We start from the raw sequence: 18,988 nt of genomic DNA on the forward strand, positions 1-18,988 counted from the left end.
ATACTTTGTGGCGGCAAATCCGCCATTGCGACTGCGATACTTGGCCCATGGCTGCGAGTGATGTCAAGTAAATAAACCCTGGCACGGGTTGTGCTCTGCCAACACCACCTAGAAGAGAAGGCCTCTCCAATATCCCCTCGCGATCCGTCAGCCTTCTCGGATGGTTTCTCTCCAATGAAGCGCGTGTCGTCTGCTTCGCCGAGACTCCGCTTTCGTGTAATTGGCGGACGGCTATCAGAGTAGGATGACGTTACACGAAGCTGCGCTGGCCTTCTGTCTAGGTGGTGTTGGCTGTGCATTGCGTGTTAGCATTGTCCACGCGTATCAGTCGACCTTTTTCACACTCGGGTCGTATCCTAGCGGAACACGATAGGCGCGCGACAAAGCACACCCGGCGCCATATTGGCGCTGTCACGGCGCCGTCAGGGTCACAGAGCATGCGCAGAAGCGTTCTACAAAAGGTTCATTCTGCCAAGCGCGCGCGCGCACGAGCGACATCCCCACCTAATATTCTACTGGAAGGAAAAGCATTGGAACGGTGCCAGGATATCTGGAGTGGCATACCGCGCACAATAACAGACGACACCTTCGGCCGTGTCGTCTGCTACTGAATATCTTGTGGCTGAGCCCCAGGATATTCCCCGTGGTCGGGGTTTGATGACCTGGGATGTGTCCCGGCGCTATGAGTGACGGTGCACCAGATGAAAACGAAGCAGCAGTCTGTGAAGTTAATTTACCTCCCAAAAGGTTCACCTTAACATATGTATAGACATGCATTAAATGTGCAGGTAAAAATTGTCCTGTGCCATTTATTTTCCTAATTCGTACTTTTTTCGTCCAAAAGAATTAGAACCAATGAAACTGCAGTAGTTAAACATCCGTGCAACGAACCCAGGAACAAGAAGCGGAGGTTGAGAAAACGTTCAGTGAGCTAGAAACTGAAGGTTGTGTGTCTCCCTGTATAGTCTTTACAGCAATTAAGTTACAGGGTATTTGAGATACCAAAACATATCTGTTCTCACACTCAGCAGTTCTGTTCTCAGCAATTGTGTGTTATAACACAACTACTTCTGAGTTACACACCAACACTTGCATAAGACACACCAGCAGGGTATGTTATGTCAAGTCATGTTGCACGATTTTGATGCTTTTCCATTTGCACCAGCTTCTAATGCATAGCGCGTGGCGCACATATTTTCGTGCTTCCACTAGCTTGCATGTATTTGGTAGTCGTACACTTTACTTGCCTTTTCTGATTAGTAGTCTCTGTGGTCAGTCTGCACTGTTCTCCACCATCTTCAATGTGGATGCTATTTTGCGAATGTTTCCATGTAACTAATTTCATCTGTCACCTTTGGTTTTGTAAAGAAGGAATTTTGCAATTCCAATTACAAAAATCGTAAACTCTGTTTCTCGCAGTTTTCTTTGTGCCTTGTTTTCTTGTGCTCCTGTTTAACCGAATTTTAACATAAATATTTTCTAGTATTGCTTTAGTCACATTGAGTTGATTGTGTGCTGGTTTTGATAAATGTAAAAATGAGCTGACAGAAGATATAACCTAAGAAAGCAAAGAAAAAAAATAAATGCAGACAAGGTGCAACAAATTTCCCATCGGCTGAGAGTGGAGCAACCTATTTGGCTTTCCTGAGTTTCTGTTGTCCCAACAGGGACAAATTGCAGCCTTCAAATTCCCCCGACTTTTCCAGGTTTTCACTGACTATTTCAAGCAAATCCCCTAACCAAAACAAGAGGGAACTTCGTGCCTGCTGCTACGTTTTGATACAGCTCCCTCATAATAAACAAATTATTATTTATTGAGTACGACTGAGGCTGCTCTGCTTTTCTGCCTCTGAGCGGCTTCTATTGGTGAACTGCTACTCGCAGCCACGTTGCCAAGGTGTGGCTGCTGAACCGCTGATTGGCACTTATGATTCGCCGTGCATCGCCACGGCACGTGTCCGCGGGATTCCCTGACTTAAACTGCTTCTTTTCTTTTCTTTTTTTTTGCAAATTCACTGACAATCCCCTGACTTTTCCAGTCGCATCAAAATTCCCTGATAATTCCCGGTTTTCCAGGTTGGTAGACACCCTGCCCAATTATACTGGCAGCTTGCCTTTGTTTTTCTTGTCTGTCTGGCGTTGATTTGCAGTTGATTTGCCAACTGAAATACAGTTAGGCCAAAACTGAGATAAGGCTCCCAGTACCAAAGACATGTCCCGCACAAGTATCATTCATTTGGACAGTCTTTTCAAAAGAATACTGACCTTGCAGTTGTTATTCACTAACAAATTAGTAATCGGTATAGTATTTCATTGCTTCAAACGTTGCTGAAATGCAGGTGTGTATAAAGCAGGAATATTCCTGGTCTTAATCTAGACCTTCGGTGTTCCTGCGGCAGTACCTCTGTACTTTCTCAGCAGCTACAAGCACCTGAATCAAAATCTGAACATAATTCTGGCTTCCCGTGCAGCTGTAATAAAAGCTATGACAAAAGAATGCTTTAATGAGGAGCACCGCACAGCATTGATAGATCTGAACATGATGGAAAAAACCTTTTGATTGACTGAGGTGTGAGGTGAGTTTAAGGCACGAATAGCAAAATTGGCTGCACCTTTGGGGATTCTGCCATTTAAATGCATTTAAATGCGGTAGCTCTATAGGGCCATCCCCCCCCCCCCATCCCTTCCAACTTCCTCCTCCTCCTCCTCCTCCTCCTCCTCTCTCTCTAGTCTTTCACAACTGTTCAGAGCTTACTGCACCGCTGTAGACGTTGGTGGACCCCATAAAGCTATCGCTTTTATGTGCACACACACAGAAAAAGTCGTTTCTGTGAAAGCAGCACTTGCAGAGTTCTTGCTTTCGGCAAATTTTATCATTTGCTACTCATCCCATTCAGCACTATGTGGCACACAAAAAGTTTTCGAAGCGTTCTGACGCTTTCCTTTGGCACTTGGCCCTTGAAGCTCCTGGCAACATCTCCAGCCCGAGAGAAGAGGTCGCCGTCGCTCAACATGGGTCGACCAGCCTGGGTGGATCGAGAACTGGCTGGCAGGATCCGCATTCCACACACCTTCATGGTTCATTCGTACGCCAAGCCCACGGTGTGCCAGTACTGTAAGAGGCTACTCAAGGGAATCTTCAGGCAGGGCATGCAGTGCAAAGGCGCGTATGAGGTTTCGCACCCAGCTTTTTTTTGGTGTATGCCTTGTGGATTGTGCAGCAGGCGATATCGCGGAGATGTAACGCAAGTTGTCTGCTCTTCCGCAGATTGCAAGTTCAATGTTCACAAGCGGTGCATGGACAGGATTCCAATGGATTGCACAGGAGAGGCCCCCAAAGAATGGGGCGAATCCTGTAAGTTCAGCACCTCGTATGTATAAGGATAGAACTGTGTATCTGTTGATGTAGTGCGTTTGGTGTACGCTATGATAGTATGTCTCACACATTAGAGAAGGTAAGCAGAAGAGCGGTCGCGTAAGTGACTAAACAATTGGGCAACTCGTTGTCTGGGTGCATGGCTTTGTAAGTCTCCCTCTTGTCACTGATGCTGGCACATGGTCAACCCCGGATTTGCTTTTACCCCTACTGGAAGACCAACCAACGAGGTCACAGCTATCGCAAATAGGGAAAGAGGGAAGCTGGAGGGATGCGCAATCCCTAGAACTGACTTGCATGTCATGTGGAGGGAATGGAAGCCAAAAGGGGGCAATGCAGGGTTTTGCCAAATCTGGCACGATATGCTTGCATTATTTTCTGTTGATGTTGTAGCAGTGCTTCCTTCTCTTTGTTTGCAAAAGCACAAGAAAACTCAGAGAGCTCAGAGGTGGAAAACAATGGTGAGAGGGACAACACTGAAGATGACTCGGATAATGAAAGTGACCTGTCTCAAGAACGTGGCAACGGCGGACCCGACAGCCAGGAAGATGAACCAAAAGTACTTGTCAAGTGAGTGTCTTAGTTTTGCATATATGTCTAATGCAAGCACAGGCAGATTTCAGATGCTCTTTTGTGTTCATCAGTCACTGACATCTCAAATCATTCAACAGTGAGACTGCAAGTAACAACATTCCACTGATGAGAATAGTACAGAGCATAAAGCATACGAAAAGAAAAGGCTCTAAGGTGATTAAGGAGGGCTGGCTGGTGCACTACACAGACCGGGATCCCATGCGGCGACGCCATTACTGGCGCCTCGACACTAAGGCCATCACCTTGTTCCAAAACGACACTTCCTCCAAGTACTACAGGGTAAGAACCTTCTACTGTTACAACCACGGTTTTGTATCTCTTATTTACGTTATTGAAGATAAGGAAAGGAAAGTTAGGTAGCAAGTGAGCTGGTGGTTGACGATCCATGACTTGAAAACCTGAGACCAGGTGGAGGACGATAACAGACAAACAAAAACATGGTCTCAAAACCTGGTGTTTGTGTTTGTCTGTTATCGTCCTCTACCTCGTCTCGGGTGTTCAAGTCATGGGTTATTGAAGATAATGTGTAAGAACTAAGTGTCCAAATGAAAATTATTACTGGTTTGGATCTGCCTTCGGTTTGAATATAATTGATTTTGGTTCAAAACCGGTTAAGTTTTGTTCACTTTTGGATTTGTTCTCTTCCTTTTAATTGTGATCCGCTGTCAGGCTCAGGGTACCTGTCAATTTTACGGGAGGTTTCAAAAATTAAATTAAACTGGCCTATGCCATTCCACGCTAAAACTCTGCGCTGTCCCCTTCCATATACCCACAGTCTGTTTTAGCAGTTGCTTCAAGAAGGCAGTTGAGCTTTTGCGCAACGTTTTACGTGCACAAGGTTTCGCTAATGTAAGTCTTTTTCGTAGTGCTTCGTGCAATATGTCTAGTACATGCCACTGCAATACAGAATTCTGCAGACATCCCGTTCTGCATAACTTGGGTTCCGTTTAATAAAATATGTTGTTACGCATGAAGTATGAGAGCAAGAAGCACTTTTATGAGGGAAACGATATTCTAACGAGATGACGTTCATAAGGGCTCTAGTGCTTGCGGCCCGATGATGATCATGATGAGGGTGCTGATTCTGTCTCACAATATTCGCAACAACAGGAAATTCCTCTGTCTGAGATCCTGTCAATAGAACCAGCTCGTCCCATAAAGGAAGGAGCAGGGCCCAGGCCCACCCATTCATTCGAGCTGCGTACATCTACCTTGGTGTTTCTGATTGGTGACGATAGAGATCCTTCTCGAAGTTGGGAAGTGGCCATTCGTCAAGCGCTTATGCCTGTTACAGCTGCACATGGACCAAGTAAGTCTGGCAGAGTTGCCTACTGTGATACTACTCAAGAACTCGAAAAGAAACGCTATTGGAACTGTAGGGCCAGAAGCTTTTTACTTTAACGCAATTCCTCTCTGCTTTGCCATTTAAGTTGACCATTAACTGCTACTGGTTAATCGTGGATTTGCACCCCAGATTACATTTACCAACACTTGGAAACTCAAGAAAACTGATACTCGATGAAAATGTGACAATAATTGTTTCATCCATGGTACTCATTAATGTGGAATATAGAATCCAAGTTTTCAGATTACATTACTGGTGACAATCTGCAACTATACTGCCCACCAATGTGCTTGCCATAGCATTCGTGCACCTGCACACATCACCGGAGTACTTTCTAAACAGAACTTGTTTTTGCAATTTCGAAGCAGTCATGTTTTCAGACACATATCAGATCTGGTTTATCACCTTCATGAGAGTAGTACGTGTCATAAATAAGTTGTGAAATCTCTGGATCTGCTCTTTGTTTATGTAACTATTTCTTACTACATCATTTTCAGAAACAGATACACCTGGCCAGGATCAAAGTGACAATGGTCAGAACATGGTGAGTACAAGGGTTTATCTGCGCAGCTGCAGATCATAATGCTATAGCTACTTTCACTAGATGCATCTAATCAAATTTTTTCATTGATGTCTTTTCTATTGCAGGACATTAGTCTCAGATACCAGATTTTTCCTGATGAAGTCCTAGGATCGGGGCAGTTCGGAATAGTTTATGGAGGTATGTTAAGTTACTTCAGGTGTGAAATACACGGCGAAATACGCAGTGAAATACACAGCGAGTAGCAAAACATTAATGGTGTGTATATAACTTAAAGGTATTCTTGAATATGCTTAGTTAGTACTATCCACTGGTACTACCCTGTGAACTGCTGACATGAATGCAGTGAGGCTTGTCATCAATTTGAATACTGCTAACTGATTTTTACTTCCCCTTAAATTCACTGTGGAACACCAGAATTCCCCTTCATTCTCTACTTGATTGAGCAATTAACAAATTCTAGATGTTTTGTTTGGTTGTTCTTCGATGTAATGTCATGAAATACCACAGCCTTGTGTAAATAAAGAAATTTCGTGATCTGAATTAGTGATCCGAATCAACATGGTTGACAGTGCCCAGAGTGAATTTCTGACGCATTGTTTTGATTCTCATAAACAGGCGTTCACAGGACCAGTGGCCGTGCCGTGGCCATTAAAGTGATAGACAAGTTGCGTTTTCCAACAAAACAAGAGGCTCAGCTCAAGAATGAAGTTGCCATTCTTCAAAATCTGCACCATCCTGGAGTCGTCAACTTGGAGAAGATGTTTGAGACCGTCGAAAGGGTCAGTACCTAATCTTTCTGTTTTTCGCTCTCTTCAAGAACCATGCAGTCTATATGTGTTAAACGTGTGTTACAGATTTTCGTTGTTATGGAGAAGCTGAAAGGAGACATGTTGGAGATGATTCTCTCGAGCGAGAAAGGACGGCTTTCTGGTCGTATCACCAGGTTCCTTATTTATCAGGTTGGTCCACAAAGTAAATCTTACGGGTTCTGGAAAAAACCTCGCAATGTTTCGGTTTTGCGATTCTCTGACATATTATTTATTGCACTTGTGACATTATATTTATTTGTAGATACTCATAGCCCTGAAGCACCTGCACTCAAAAAATATTGTGCACTGTGATTTGAAGCCAGAAAATGTATTGCTGTCGTCAGACTCAGAGTTTCCACAGGTGAGAGAAGCAGACCTTAAACGGACAAATGTTGAAATGCACAGCAGGGAAATGCACTATATATATATATATATATATATATATATATATATATAATTTGGTACCTGCTTCATACAGATGAAAACTACAGGAACTATGCAGAGCACAAATGATGCATATTACTGCTCTACTCCACTCCACTGTAATAGTATTCAGATTGGCAGATCAGAGGCCTCTATTACAAAAGGCATAAACATTCACTTCAAAACAAAAAGAAAGAAAGAACAGGCAGCAGTGGTTAATGAGCTGTCAGACAGAACAGATCATTCCATTCTCAAATCCTTTTTACTGCAGTTCTAAACATTATATTGGCTGACTTCTGCTACATTTTAAACGGTACATTTACATAAGGCAACCTTCTGTAACAATAATCTTTGGGGTTAACAAAGATTGACTGTACTCTTTGCAGTATGAGGCTGAGCTAGTTGACACACATTCGTGCTGCATAAAAGCATACAAATATAGACAAGAGAACGGGACACGCTCGGCTTTAGCCCGGTACTGATTGTCTCCACACTTACGTTTCAGGTGAAGTTGTGCGACTTTGGCTTTGCAAGAATCATTGGCGAGAAGTCCTTCCGCCGATCTGTTGTTGGCACTCCGGCATACCTGGGTGAGATTTAGACCACATATGGTACTGTAGTTTCAGTTTAGTTAGAAATATAGTTCAGGTCAATTCCTAAACAGTACAAAAAGAAAATGAAATTATTTCCATCTTTCTCTTTTAAAGCTCCGGAAGTGCTCCGAAACAAGGGTTACAACCGTTCCCTTGACATGTGGTCCGTCGGAGTTATAATTTACGTCAGGTATGCCAATCTATTCCAGTGCTTACTTTAATCCCTCTTGTTGCATGCAAGAGGCACACAAAGGTGCAAGAATTTGTCCTTTCAGGATGAAAGATTACATTACCTTCACAGCTATACCTTCTGTGAAGGCGTCATTCCTGATTTGCCTCCTCTCTCTCTCTCTTCTCACACAAGTTGCGGTGTTTTTCGCGCATGTATCACACAACGACGCGGCACACAAATATCGTTCCCTTTGTAACGCAGTCATGGCAACGGAACCTTTCATCTTCTGAGAAATTTTTTGCTCTTTGCTGCCCCCTATAAGAGAAGCAATTGTGTACCCAGGTTTATTTATCTTGAATATATCGACGTTGTAATGCCAAGAGTAACGGAAACCTGGCCCATGGGTGGCGTGTCACGTGCATAATGCGGTAGAGAGAGCGAGTAACATACTTTCTCACTTTCATTCCAATCAGTCTGAGTGGAACGTTCCCTTTCAACGAGGAAGAAGATATCAACGACCAGATACAAAATGCCGACTTCATGTATCCACCAAACCCATGGAAGGATGTGTCCCCTGAAGGTATGTTATGCTCCTTCCATATGTACATAGACGTAAGGCTAATGTCCCCTGTATTTTTACATGTTCAGCGATTGACCTTATCAACAACTTGCTCCAAGTGAAGACAAGGAAGCGCTACACGGTGGATAAATCTTTGGTGCACTCCTGGCTGCAAGTACGCATATTTCTTACACAATAGGGGGAAATCCCTTCTTGCCATATTTCGGCGATCTCTTAAATTTGAAATACCATACTACAAACTATCACTTAGTAACATTCACAAATTCAGTCTTCAAAACATTACGTGTCTCCAAATTTGAACTCTGATAACCAATAGGAGACTTGGCCTTCAGCTGTATGCTTTCATGTTTCAGTCCTTCATCACTGGAAGCAGTTGCCCTATTGGGGCACACATTGTTTATCCTCACTCACCCATTGTCCCGAGGCACTTCTTACTCCTGACATATCACCCGATAGTTCCATGTCTTGCATGGTGACGTAAGCGTTTCTGTTCCAAATCAATACTGTTCATCTGGCTGTCACACGAGACTTGTTCACCAAATTCCGAGAGCCCATTCTCACCTCAATAATTGAACAGTCTCTCTTTCACTTGGACTATTGAAAGCATCTTACAGGAATCTGTGATCTGCTAGGATCTACTGCGAACCTTGCTGCAGTGAAACCCACTGCTCGGATGCTTCACTAATTAGACATGAGTGCAGTAAGCATTGCTGAACGCGAATGATTTGTTTCTTTCAAGGACTACCAGACCTGGTGCGACCTACGCGAACTGGAAAGTCAGGTGGGAGTCCGCTACGTAACCCACGAATCAGACGACGCTCGCTGGGAAGCTCATCGGCGAGAGCACGGCCTGCGCCCTCCTGCGCCCGTGCCACCCACCACGGCCGCGTTGAGCGATGACACATTGGGAGCTGCCTCGCACGTTACCGTTCGGCCCAGGCTCTCAGTGCAACGAGAAGAAGACTCGGCACCGCCCTTTGGCCGGATACGGCTCTGATGTTCATCGGGAACAGTGACCAAGACTGTGTTATGGACATGTGTACACTTATATGAGTGCTGGTATCAGGATATTTAGAAGCTTATTTGAGAGCAAGTTATATTTTAGCAAACGCAAACTCATTCCAGGCATTTCTTACGACTCCCAATCGAAACCCACGCATTTGCTGCCATGTGGGTACTTGTGACAGGGTATATCACCCTAAAGTTGATTAAGTGGATTTGTAGGAGGGAAGGGGGGTGACAGTGGAGGTGTTTCATTGTCTTTTATTCGTTAGCGTGTTAGTGTGAGGCACGGAAGAAAGCCTTTCGAAGAATTTTTACGTCATAGGCGGTTAGAAATGATGTATAAACAACACTAAAAAGCATTTCTGCCCCCTTTCAGACACATTTTTAACTGAATTTTTTTTTTTTCGTAAAATCTAGCGGTTCAGAATTTTTATACTTTGTCATACCACCATGAAATTAGTGAAGTGTTGGCAAAAGCACTGTAGCACGGATTCATCGTGTATATAATCGCGGTATTTTCTGCAACTTGCAAGAAGCACAAGATAAAGAGGTTATGCCTTCATGGTACAAATGATACCTTGCACAGCGGAGCTAGAACCAGAAACAATTCCTGAGCCCGGTTTTTGGAACGCAAGGTCACACAAATACAGTCGTGTTAGCGAGTTCATACTGCTGTGTCTTTCATTCCCGTCCACCACTATCAGCCAGATGACGTTTGCGCTGAATTCCTGTGGCTAGGTATGTCCGTACTATTCAACATTGTGTAACTGCACTGCACAGCAAAGCAACGAATGCTCGAATTTCGGAAGTGTGTATATATAAGTCAACGCCGTATACTCGTGTAAAAAGCGCATGGTGCATTCCAGTTTTGGCTATTCCTACTATGGTGGCAGATTGCTTATGCAGGTTGCTTCCTGTTAAACTGCTCAATGTTGTGGCAAGAGAAGCTTTGCAATGCGCACGAAGCAGTGCGTTCGATATTAGGTTCATCTTCCGTGAAGACTGCCAAACCCACGCAAATTGGAGAGAGCAGGCTGTCACCATTTCGCTCAGTCGTCTTTTTTTTCTTTTTTTTTTTTTTTTTACTCCACTTTTCTGTGCCTGTCATTAGAAATCATAATGTTAAAGGTTCAGACTGTGGCATACATTCCATGGCTGTTCGCTTGGATCACTGTCTTGACGCTTTTGTAACCACGCTGCTTTTTCTGATGTTTCAATGAGGCAACAAAAACTGCTGTATTACGCCGACTGTTAGTAAGAGAAATAATAATTGGATCAAATTTTAGCCCTATAATTAGTCGATAATTTGGTGCAAAAATTTGTAAATTGCAAAGGCCGAATCGAAAATTAGGACAAATACAACTTTTCGTTGCACATTCTCTCCATCAGCAGCTGTCCTCTGGGAACCCACAACCAACTTCATTAGCAAAATTTCTCAACTACTACTCTGCAGAAACCTGTATAGATGGGAATGCCAAAGAAATTATTTGTCGTGCTAGTTACAGATAGGTATTGCAAATTGTCAGTCTAATTCAAGCTTCATGATTGCATTGAACAATCACAAGAAGCAGGGGTATGTGAGCGTTGAAATGTTCGATCAGGCAGAATGCGAGAAGAGCAGCATCTTTGCCTAAACATTCCAACCTTTTTTTCTTCTTCTGGCTGACGCTTATACTGCCTCCTATATATACATGAATAAAAAAAATGAATAGAAACATAAAATATGTATACTTGCAAATCTTGTCAGTGAAAGCTACCACATTTCCCCAGAGGGCACTGGAACTTTTAAATTGGCCATCGAACACTGATCACACGATTCATTGGAAATGTGCGTGGTTTCAAAACAGCTAACTATTTTTGAGTTTCGTAGTTGGAATTGCTGTTGCCACCTCATGTTTTGTGACAGTCTTGACATACTAACATATTGTAGAGAGTGAAGAAAACCGTGATCCAGTTTTTATTTGTGCGAACTGCATTCCATATTTTATGCCAAATTATGTCCGTTGGTGATAATTTGTCTTAGAAACAGCAGGACATAAAGCTGATTAAATTTTGCCAAAGAACCGTTTTTACTCTTGTGTGCTTTGCACAAGGATCAAGCATTCTTCCAAAAGTACATGAAAACATTTACATAGCAAAGCCATAACGTACTTCATGACAATCCCAAGTTGTAGTATGCAGGACTCTGTGGTCTTGACAGGACAGTTAGAAAATCTTGTGGCTGTGCGCTACTTAGATTTATGTAGCAGTGCTTCAACAGAAGCGTGACAGCTTCTCGGGGTTTTACATTAAGCGTGACAGATTGTGTATGGGGTTATCACAGCAACAAGGACATTTGCAGTTGTACATACCGATGCAGCTAAACTGATGTGGCGGTTATTGCATTATTTTGGCTGCATCATAAACTGATTTGTGCTTTATTATGTGATGACTTTTATATGCTGCTCTGTACTTAACCACTTTCTGTCAATGTATAGGTACTGCACTGCATGTGGTGAAACAAGATTTATGGTCCTTTTGCTCACAACGTCCTCAGTGCAGAGTGACGTTACATCTTTCTAACCGTTTTTCCGCACAGCTGTCCTAGAAGGAATCGAGAGGAAAAATGTCCATGGTGCACCCTAAACTAGTATGTGCAATGATGCTAGAGCAGTGTACATCACCTGGCAGATTTGGTTGCTGCAGCTGTACTTGCCTATCTTTTTGTCACAAAGTCACCTGCACAACATGTTGCTCTGATTTTACCTTTTTTTTCTACCCGTTCCCTTTCTTTTCACTGTCCTGTTGCTACACAGAACTGTCCAAGATACGTTGACCCTCGAAAGGGCTCTCATTTCTCTGTGTGTATATGTATATAGATATATGTATACGTGTATGTACACCTATGTAGATGTGTACTTATACCAACTTCTGTGGGTCACTGCATGATGCATGCTGTAGCATATTTGGATTCGTGTTTCCATCTATTCTTTTCAACTTTGTCTTATTTCGTCGGGTAAGTGATATCCGCATGCTCTCATTGTTTGTCTTTCTGAACTGCTTTTTAAAAAGGTTTTGATGTAAATGAAGTCCCTTTCTGCCTTTTGCACCCTGAAGACACAAGTGTGCTATCTCTTGGATCAACGAATTTTCGGGGGACTGATTAATTGAAAATTGCAACATCCGCCTCAAAGGAGGCTCGCTGTAGCCTTGCTGCATCACATTTAAAGATATCAACACTTGTGTTTCTGCTGCACCTTTGGGTGTTTAACCACAGCATAATCACCGTAGTCACGAGGATCAGAGACACCAGAAGCGGGACATTGCAGTTGTCAAACGAATGACATCCTTTCTGTCATTGTTATTGGTGGGGGAAGGCACATTTTATACAGTATAAAATAAACAAAAACAATGTTGTGTGTTGGCACAAACAGTGGGGAATCTACATCGAGAGGGCATTGGGGCTGAGACCTTTGCCTCGGAGATTGGTGTAACTGTGGGATCTAAACTTCAATAACCATTCTGGCATACATTAAACTTCATAAGTATGCTGCAAATACTTCCATGAATGCTGAAGTTGATGCCTCCTGTATGCACTGTACCTGAGTGTAACTAATTTCACACTTTGGCTAATACTACAAGCATCACTGTGCAGCAATGTGTGCTGCTATACCCCCATATCTTCTAACATTTAAAAACCTGAGCCTGGTCAGCATGTCAACATTTTAAACGAATCAAGCTTTTCTTGCACAGTGCATATTTTTTTAATACAATTTTGTTATGCTTGCTATAACTACACATAATTCCAAACAAAATGCAGGCAGCATGTTGGTCCTTAGTTTCTGATGCTTCGTGATGACTGTGTAGGATATATTTTGAGTGTGCTGTATTAATGCTAGCGTATGAGAATAATTAGCAGATGTGGGAGATATTATGCATTGTTTGCTTAGCAATACTGTCTTCTACACTATGCGAAAGCGGTGGAGTGCGTATCGTAAAATCAAAGGTTTGTGTGTCCATAAAGTACTTTCATCTGTGCCAGCTCGGATCGTGAGGTTTCACAGCAGTGTAAGTTAATGGTACACATTGAGACTCATGGAGAGCACATCATTTTTGCTTTTAAACCTAAAAAAACTTGATTTGGGACGGAGTCAAAAGAGAAATACATGTGTGCCTCTTCCTACGATGCCTGGTTTGAGGCACATCAGAACAATGCATTAAACTTCAGATCTTCAGTAATTTGTCTCCAGACTTTCAGAGAAGCACAGAAATGCCGAGAGTCCAGGTACTCTCGGGTAATGAAAGCTGTCCTGGCATTTGCTGCGGGTGTGTGCCACTGCAAGGTTTGAAAGTGTACAAATATTGTCTGGAAATATCATTGTTCTTTTGCCTCTCTGGTGTCTACTTTAAAAAAGAAGACTGTTGCACTACCTTCGAGGGCAACAGTGCTATAGAGTCTTTGTTTTGCTGTCTCTGTGTATGACTACACAAACTTGCTCCATCTTTGTATGACCATTTGACTGTCTTTTTTAAAATATACTTTCTTTGTAAATTTCCTGGATGTCATGGATCATGCAGATGCCTTTTACGACGTTTCAAACGTGACACAATTTTACTAGATAGTTTGAGATTATGCATTCCTGGTGATGGTTGTCTGTTCACTTAAAGAGGTATACCCCCGAACAAAATACGTTTATAATAAAAATGTATTGAGGAATGTTTTGCCTCTTGCTTGATAATTGGAACTTAAATGAGTAGGTATTAGTTTGTGACAGGGAAGCACGTGCAGCCTGCTCATTGGCTGTTGGGACTACAGTAAGTAACTTGCTTTCCTTTTTCTGCTCTCTACCGGCACCGGCTACCGGCACACCTTCTCACATCTCCCACACATATCAGTGTGAATGGTCTTATGTGTGGCAAGAAGGGACACACTCAACGTGCTTGACTCTCGAAACACATACTGTAAATGGGGTGCAAGCAACAGGCAATACAAAATCCTTTGATAATCCCTATATAGTCAGTTACATTGTGGGCCTGACATGGCCACAGCCCATCAGGAAGAACAATTAGGGTGGTTGGTACCTTCCATGTTGTACCAGGTGGACAGAGAAAGAGGTGAGAGAACTCTAGATCAGTGGTGTAGCAGTGTGGTCAAACACCGCAAAGTCATACCTTTGGTAGCGCATTTGAGAAAGGGAGATGGGTGAACTCCACCTCCCCATGTACAGCTCTCATAGAACCCCTCGTTAAATATTTTTCTGGCTATGGTGCTGTCCTGGATGACCTTCTGACAATAAGTCCACAAGGACTGCTAAGTTTGGGAAGTGGGTGAGGTGACTCTTCCATGTCAAGCCGCTGCTCGTTTAGAATGCAATCAGTTAGGTTCGCACCTCCCAAAGCAGATTATTTTAAAGCCGCCTTGTTTCGTCCTTGTGTAAGAGGACATGGTTGAAAATCCTTAAAAGTCGAAAAAATAAGAGGATGGTTGCAAGTTATGCGGCTAGAGGTGTATCCACATTTCCACGTATATTTCGCAAGCCCCATATTTCCGCGACCACTGAGTAAACCTGAGGTCAGTGATCCAGTCACCCCCTTTTTGCACTGGAAAAAAGGGGGTGGCCGGACGTTTGTTAGTTCAGCTTCAGACACCTGTCGATAATGATATGCTGACGTAACTGTAATAATTACACCGCCCCCTTTTGTTTTCTTTTCTTGCAACATCTCCCCGTGCCTGCGATTCTCGATAAACCACTGTCTAAGCAACTCTGCTAAGTTCTCATGGCGTCGATATTGCCCACGTGGTTAACGCCGTCAGAAACAAAAGGCCAGCGCGCAACTATAAGTTCATCAATAGTGTGCGGCTTCGTGAGCATTACTTTATGCCACAACAAATATCAAAGTCAGCACACGGAAGGGAAAGCAGAAGTAGAAAGCTTATCAGCCTACCGCGTACGCCGCCATCTTTGAGTGCTTCGTCGTCGTCTGCTTCCTCCTAGTCACGTGCTCCCGGTCCTCCCGGTAAAATACGCCTCCCGGTAGGTAGGGCTGCCGCGGTTCCTATGCAGCATAAAGTGGCCGCGAATTAGTTGTAAGCATAGAGGTAGGAAACTACCATTATCAACTGACATGCTCACAGCACGCGATTAACAAAACCAAATTTGTATCATCGGTACACGATGTCAACATAACTTATGGTTGCGGTTTCGTGTGAACCACACGAACGGTGACGTGCCTTCTCATAATCTTTAATGTTGCTGTACCAACTACACCACCTGCATACCTTAGAGCCTTGGCCAGTTTTACGTGTTTTTAATTTTTTTTTTTTTTTAGAGCTAGCTTCGACAGAAGGCACTCACACTTACGTTAGCACTGTTCGCGCTGAATCGATAGTACTGACATACCATTCTGCGACACCCCACACAACCCATTTCCGGATAGTGTCCGTTAACACAACTGGACAGTTTGTTGACAGACTTGGCTCGCGGGAGAAGCTTCTCTCCCAACTTGTGTCCGGATATAAATATATATAAATATGTTTATAACTCAAACGTCGCTATGCCAGTACTGTACTGTACTGTACATGCCAGTACTGTTTGTAACTCAAACCGACGTTTGAGTTACAAAGATATGCATACGTGGAGGCAAAGAGCTCTGGCTATTTTTTTTCCTTTTAAATATATATAAATATACGGACACATCAGAAAAATATGAATTTGAGCTCTAGAAATTTGCAGCAGTATTGCGCGCTGAAGTAGAAGTACAGGCACCGAGCAAAATAAGAAACCTCAGATCAGGCAGAGTAAAAATTTATTGCATCCATCGTGAACATAAAAGCGCTACATCATGTAAAACAGGCCCCACCAAAAGACACTTTATGAAACAAAATATCATGACGTTGCTGCAGGAGAGTCTGGTCCAGAAGCCGGCGTCGAAATTCTTGCAGACCCATCCGCCACAGCGCTCGAAGAGTCTGCCGTACTCACGTTAGCTGGGGTGGCTTGCAGAGGAACTCCCTCGCCTTGTCGATGGACAGCGCTGAACGGGAATAATTTCCGATGCAGGAGAGTTGCAAGGTTGGATTTAGTGTTGTCAGAAATCCCCTTCACAAAGAACCGCGCCGTGCGGTTGGCATCTTCCATGTCATCCTGAGCAGTCAGTCCCACCGGAAAAGTTGTAGTGCCAGAATAACCATCAGAAGACCGGGGATTCTTCAGCTTTTTCTTCTCGTCCAGGAGTGCGGCCATGGGCGCCAAAGCAGACCTTAGTGCATGCTCCACTCTTGCAGATATGTAGGCGACAAGCTGCTCAGACGACATGTTTTCAATGTTCACTGGGCCTGCTCGAGCGTCCAGACCAGGAGTCGAGGTAGACAACTCTGTGCTCTGCATAGTAGGGGCGGTAGAGGTAGTAGAGTCTGTGGAGTTCAAGCTGTCATCAGTTGAAGCGTTCACAGCTTGCGTAGGAGCTGGAGTTCCCGGCTGAGGACCTTGGAAGCCTGGAAACGGCCGAGGACCGTGGGGGTAGTGCTGGCGGATGTAGCGAGCGGGAAAGACGACGCGGCGAGGTACGTACTGGTATGGTCGAACTGGTAGCCCTGATCTGTAGTGGTTGTACCCGCTGTGATAGTGAGCCCAACTAGTTGATGCTATGGCCAGGATGGAAAATACCATAATTTCCAAGATGCGAGCCATGTCTACAGTTCCCTACAGAGAAATGGTACCTTGATTAGAACTCATTCAATGCGTGCAACACTAGTCGCAGCGAAACCATATGTACTCCGTTACCTGGTCTGTGGCTGTTCCTCGGATTGAAGCGAGGGACACTGATAATTCGTGCTGCTGCTTGCTGTTTTTATGGTCTCTGTAAACCGTAACTCGGGTTCTGATTCGTCAAGACTGGGCGCGTGTTTGGGGGTGTTTCATTACAGCGCAGTTGATATATGACATAACACGACGAAAATGTTAATAGCAAGTAATACGAGATTGGAACGTGTTCACGATAACGGTTCCGAGAACATGATAAGCCGGTCGCCCTCAGTTCCTCTGAAGCGGGTGACATCACGTTGGTATAAGCTCGGATTTGATAACTTACGTTATCGTATCGTTTCCGCAGATTTCTTCCTATGTACTCGCTCGGTATTATCTTATTCGGACTCAGTCGCTGTTAAGATAGCCATCGCGCGCGCGCACACACACATACACACAAACAAAAAAAGTATCGTGTAATATGGCATCGTTTTTATTCTTCGTTATGTGCACACCCGGGGCACTTTTTATTTTCTTTTTTTTTATAACTTGCCGTGTGTTTAATAATTGGACGAGAGTCCGCTTATTCAGCATGGCTGGAGGCGATGACGTATGTGATGTGTGCGCTGTAGTTAGGGCTGTTTCATGTCAATGTGTCTTTTTTTCTTTCCTTTTTTTTTTCTTCGTGTGCTGTCTGTTCCTTTTCTTTCTTTGGACGGGACGTTTTTGAAGAAACGAAACGGAAAGAGGAAGGATGCAAACGGAATGTATGCTGCTGCTCATTCAGCCAAATTCAAACTTGTTCAGTTCTCGTGTGCAGGGTGCAAAAGCTAAAGGTTGACACATATATGAGAAGTTGACAGAGCCTCTGCCGCCCAATTTTCAACAGCAACAACACTTAAATCTGAGTGGCATATCTAATAAATGCTGATATACCCAACGTTTCCGAACTTGTATGCGGAAAGCAATCCATAGGCGTGCATGCTGTGAATTTTCATTATGCCTATTGTCTCGATCACGTTCAGTCGCTATGGGGACACAGCTTACCCCTATGTAAGTAAGTACCCCCTTACGTAAAAGAATGCCACGATGTAAGGAGTGGAACGCATTTGAAAAGTTACGCAGTATAGCAAGTGTTAGCAGTTTGCTTTCCAAATTCTAATCGTTTCTCGAAGTACCGTTTCAGTTGATTTCCACTTCGGATAAAAAAATCGTTCAAACGTGTCTCCATGATATTTTCAAGGCCCTTTGACAACACTCGTTCAACAGGTGACTCGTATCTCCTCCTTTGAAAATAACCGATAGCTTTGAATGTTCCACGGGTCCGGAAACTGTCCTTGTCAAAGACACATATATAGCATACGTAGGCAAGCATGGGGCCTTAGGTTCATCTCATTTATATCCCTACTCTTATTTCAAAGGCTTCTGTTTACCATTTTCCGAACTATCACAGTTTCACGGGTTGGAATATGAAATTAGTTTTCTTAAACATTTTCCATGTTGGTGTTTAGCCTAAGACTCCAAGATGGAAACAGGTTGACGCAAAGATTTTTCTCGACAGATAGTTGCGCGTAAGAAAGCATAAATAAATCGTGACTGATCTCCATATATCCTGTGGTCGCTTTGTCTCGCATTTTCAAATAATCTGGTATAGTATTCAGACTTGCCAATCTTCCGTCCGTTGATGTGATATCTGGTTGAGGAAACACTTGTAACGTGATAACTCGGTCAGACGAGTGTGCTGGAATATGTTCGTTTTGTGTCGCTCCGAATGTTGTCAATTTTTTACGGACTCACAACGAGAATTCCGTCAATGCCGTTCG

At 43.5% G+C, this 18,988-nt stretch overlaps 2 protein-coding genes across 4 annotated transcripts in view; one reads left to right on the forward strand and one right to left on the reverse strand.

Annotated features, from left to right (window-relative positions):
* The window catches only part of LOC135401321 (serine/threonine-protein kinase D3-like), an 88,308-nt gene extending 74,170 nt beyond the window's left edge, over positions 1-14,138 (forward strand). For all 3 annotated transcript variants that reach the window (XM_064633659.1, XM_064633658.1, XM_064633657.1), the window contains 15 exons: positions 2,965-3,163; positions 3,269-3,355; positions 3,799-3,946; positions 4,048-4,249; positions 5,081-5,279; positions 5,813-5,859; positions 5,964-6,036; positions 6,475-6,638; positions 6,714-6,818; positions 6,931-7,029; positions 7,597-7,681; positions 7,799-7,874; positions 8,330-8,436; positions 8,505-8,590; positions 9,176-14,138. In XM_064633659.1, coding sequence (XP_064489729.1) covers positions 2,965-3,163; positions 3,269-3,355; positions 3,799-3,946; positions 4,048-4,249; positions 5,081-5,279; positions 5,813-5,859; positions 5,964-6,036; positions 6,475-6,638; positions 6,714-6,818; positions 6,931-7,029; positions 7,597-7,681; positions 7,799-7,874; positions 8,330-8,436; positions 8,505-8,590; positions 9,176-9,433 — 1,935 coding nt within the window. In that variant the 3' untranslated portion in view covers positions 9,434-14,138. The remainder of the gene's footprint in view (positions 1-2,964; positions 3,164-3,268; positions 3,356-3,798; positions 3,947-4,047; positions 4,250-5,080; positions 5,280-5,812; positions 5,860-5,963; positions 6,037-6,474; positions 6,639-6,713; positions 6,819-6,930; positions 7,030-7,596; positions 7,682-7,798; positions 7,875-8,329; positions 8,437-8,504; positions 8,591-9,175) is intronic.
* A 2,072-nt stretch (positions 14,139-16,210) lies between these two features.
* On the reverse strand, positions 16,211-17,299 carry LOC135399975 (uncharacterized). The gene is made up of 2 exons (XM_064631708.1): positions 17,205-17,299; positions 16,211-17,123 (listed from the first exon to the last, which is right to left on the reverse strand). Exon 2 carries the CDS (start codon positions 17,109-17,111, stop codon positions 16,308-16,310), a length of 804 nt encoding a protein of 267 aa, XP_064487778.1. The 5' UTR covers positions 17,112-17,123; positions 17,205-17,299; the 3' UTR covers positions 16,211-16,307.
* Between the last annotated feature and the right edge of the window lie 1,689 nt (positions 17,300-18,988).

Source organism: Ornithodoros turicata, chromosome 7 (assembly GCF_037126465.1).
Source record: "Ornithodoros turicata isolate Travis chromosome 7, ASM3712646v1, whole genome shotgun sequence".
Taxonomy (NCBI): Eukaryota; Metazoa; Arthropoda; class Arachnida; order Ixodida; family Argasidae; genus Ornithodoros; species Ornithodoros turicata.